The sequence below is a fragment of the Montipora capricornis genome, chromosome 12, assembly GCF_036669925.1.
Source record: "Montipora capricornis isolate CH-2021 chromosome 12, ASM3666992v2, whole genome shotgun sequence".
Lineage (NCBI taxonomy): Eukaryota > Metazoa > Cnidaria > Anthozoa > Scleractinia > Acroporidae > Montipora > Montipora capricornis.
In genome coordinates, this window is record NC_090894.1 from 13977857 (window position 1) to 13981060 (window position 3204).

The 3204-nt window shown below is 39.2% G+C and overlaps 1 protein-coding gene across 1 annotated transcript in view; it reads right to left on the minus strand.

The window, feature by feature from the left end:
- Nucleotides 1-1064: 1064 nt before the first annotated feature.
- LOC138026602 (uncharacterized) overlaps nt 1065-3204 on the minus strand; it is a 21563-nt gene continuing 19423 nt past the window's right edge. Inside the window, exon 6 of the mRNA XM_068874019.1 lies at nt 1065-2792. Coding sequence (XP_068730120.1) covers nt 2268-2792 — 525 coding nt within the window. The 3' untranslated portion in view covers nt 1065-2267. The remainder of the gene's footprint in view (nt 2793-3204) is intronic.

The following is a 3204-nucleotide window of genomic DNA, read 5'->3' on the forward strand; positions in this document are numbered from 1 at the left end:
GCACTCCCAAAGCGGCTGGAATCAAGTCTATATTTTCCCAGATTACACCAAAACGTACTCAGTCTGGTTATCGACAATTAAACTTCTCGTATGTGGAAAGGCATTTCCTGACAGTAACAGCTTTGAAATTTTCAGCTTGTGAACGTACAATTGCATTTAAAGGAGTTTTATAGCAAAATGGACAACAATTTGTGCATAAGCTGCCCCAAATACATTTGTTTGGGAGGATGTGTCACTTCTTCTACTTTTTCTTTTTAGTCTTTACGTCTTGCTATTTTTAATTCCTTTCTGTCCCTTTGAAATATCAATCAAATGTATTGTAAGGTGAAATGCTCTGTATTTAGTTTTGAAAGCCTGTATTAGTAAATAAATAAATTAATTAATTAATTCGTTAAAAAAAACAGTTGTCGACTGGATATAGTCGTCGTTAACAACTTGCCTCGTCTGTGGAGGCCCTTAGAGGGCACTTGAATCAATAAAAACTGCAAGACTGTTGCTGTGTTCTGTGCTAAAGGCTTGTGACTTGAGGATGCTCTTGTAAAGTGACGAGCACAATAAAATAAGAAAATAGAATTTTTTTTACCAAAAAGTTGGGGAAAATTGAAAATGAAAATAAAAAAAAAAGAAGAAGAAATAAAGATATACCAGGATTGCGCATGACCAAGATAGCTGCTTCGACTTACAACCAGAAGGTAATCGATTGATGCGTCATTCCAGTCACCCCTGGCCCTGTTCGCACGCTCATCAGTTCGCATTAAATTAAGTTTATGCAACACAGGGACCTGCCTGCAGACATGGAATGGCGCCTTCTCTGTCGCCAGTGTCGTTTGTCAACTGCCTTCAACGTGCGCTCTTCGCGATTACGAACCTCCAGCGAAGTTCACCATAAAAGAGCCTTCCTCGCGTAGAAGAATACAAAGAGACCCTGATAGTATTAGTCTGGTTGCCACGACGGCAGATGGAAACCCCGAGAAAGCTACTAAATACTCTTCCACTGCTTATAATAAGAACCAAAGGAAATGGTGGTGCTGTTCATAATTCAACTTTTAATTACGACCCGGAAACAGTAATTACGAATACATTTATGATTATTCCAAAGTATCGAATATTAATTTGTCACTTCCGAACACCCCAGAGCCTAAGTAGTAGATCAATGTACTATTCATTTATTACGTGGTAATCAACGCTACATGATCTAAGTCGTCTTGTTCCTTGACCTAATTTAATCTTTTGATCATTGTCTTGTTGCAGCAGTTAATTTTAAATTTGATTATTCCATTGAGTGTCAAATAGGCCACCTTACAACCTCGGTTTCAAAGCGAGGCTAAGTACGACAGTTCTAAGATGGTAAGTCTTAGTATGTAAGCATTAGCAGTGAGACTTTCAGTCCGTGTTTGCATAGCCTGATCGAAACGCTCGGAGGGTTGGGAGAATTCGAGACGGTTATGCACCAGGACTCGCTTTGAAACTGAGGCGGTTATGCAAGCCAGAGACGCAGTCATGTTTATATACCCATGCAAACACACCTATTGGCCAATGAAAGCAGGCGTACTATCTTAGTTGTTTGGGAGTTTAAGCAAAGACGACAGCTACGTCGTGCATTTCTTTGCCGTACTTCACAAAAACAAGGTAAAATCCTCAAATTTTATGTTTTGACGACAACGTGAGCATAAAACAATGGACAATTCAGTTTTCTCTTTTTTTTTACTTTAAAACCGTCCGTACCCATCCACTTACAGGATAGTTCATCCGTATTTTGGAAGAAGAACAAGATTGAATAATCACGAAATACTTGAGACCGTAAGCACTAAGTTATATTTTGGAGTAACGTTTTCGATGCCGTTGTCCTTGCTAAACTACCTAATTATTTTATAATACAATATGTCGAACAGATGAGTATTAACAAAGATACAGTCACCATGCAGAAGCATCATTGACAATTTTGCGATCCGAAACTTACTAACTTCCTCTTCAAAACTGATCATGATTCGTCTAGAAATAGCTTCTCCATTCTGAGAAAGTTCCTTTTTAAAACCAACTTTCTTTAAAAGTTGTTCACTAACCGTTACGATAATGTCTTCTTTTGTGTGTGCTGAGAAACGTTTCATTGCTGTAACGTTTTTAAAGGCTCCAGAGAGGTTTCCGTTAAAAAAAAAAAAAAAAAAAAACATATCGATCGCTGCCATTCGATGCTGATAAGCTTAAGTGTTTCTGTCCAAGTAAATAGCACTGTCTACTTAAATGATTACAGTCCCTACAGAAACAACTTACTGGACCAAAATATATCCCATAGCTTTGATATGCTTGTCACCGTTGTCACCTTCGTACCGGGCGTCGTTTCCACACGAACTGTTGGTGTCGTAATAACCTCCAGTGCCAAAGCCAAGCCTTGAGTTACAAGAATCGCACTTGTCCTCGTTGTTACGAACAACGCCAATTCTTGCTTTGGAGAAGCTGGTAGAGTTACACAGAACATTAAAACCCTCCATTAGACAACCTTTTTGTAAGGAAGCCTGTGGACCAATTAGCTTCTTCCATTCAGCCAGGCCAAGTGTTACGTTGCGATATTGCCCATCGGCAATCAGCGAATAGAGAGAATCAGCCGATTTGTTAATGACGACGAAATTTGGGTATTGTGCGGCAGAGATCGTCATACCGAGACAGAGCTTGTTGAAGGAAGTGTTCCAGTAAGTTGGTAACTTTGTTTCTTGTGTGTCAAACCCAGTCTGTCCTCCAGGAAGGTTGTAGGATTCCTTGTTGCTCCAAAAACTCGAATCGTAGATAAACGTTTGCTGTAAAAAAACAAGGAAAGAAACTCTAACAAAAAGGATCAGACATCCAAGCTACGTTTTAGTAACAATGGCCGGTTGAAATGGCGTGTTTGGGGTACGTTAACTGTAGAGGGATCATTTCATTCGGGGATTCGCATAAGAAAGGGCTCAACGCACTTCTTTGTTGCCTGCATTAGTGACCAGCGACAACATTAGCTTTGACGGTTGTACCAGGAAGGAATTCCCACTAGAAATCATAATGGACAATAACAATAAAAAGAGCAATTGCAATACACTTATTACCATTATTATCAGAGATGCACCTAATTAGTCTCACGTCCAATAGACCTCTTTCGCTTGCACATTTTTTTTTTCAGCAATACAGATCATATGATAATATACAGGTGTTTTGGTCCTTTGTTTTGTTCATTAA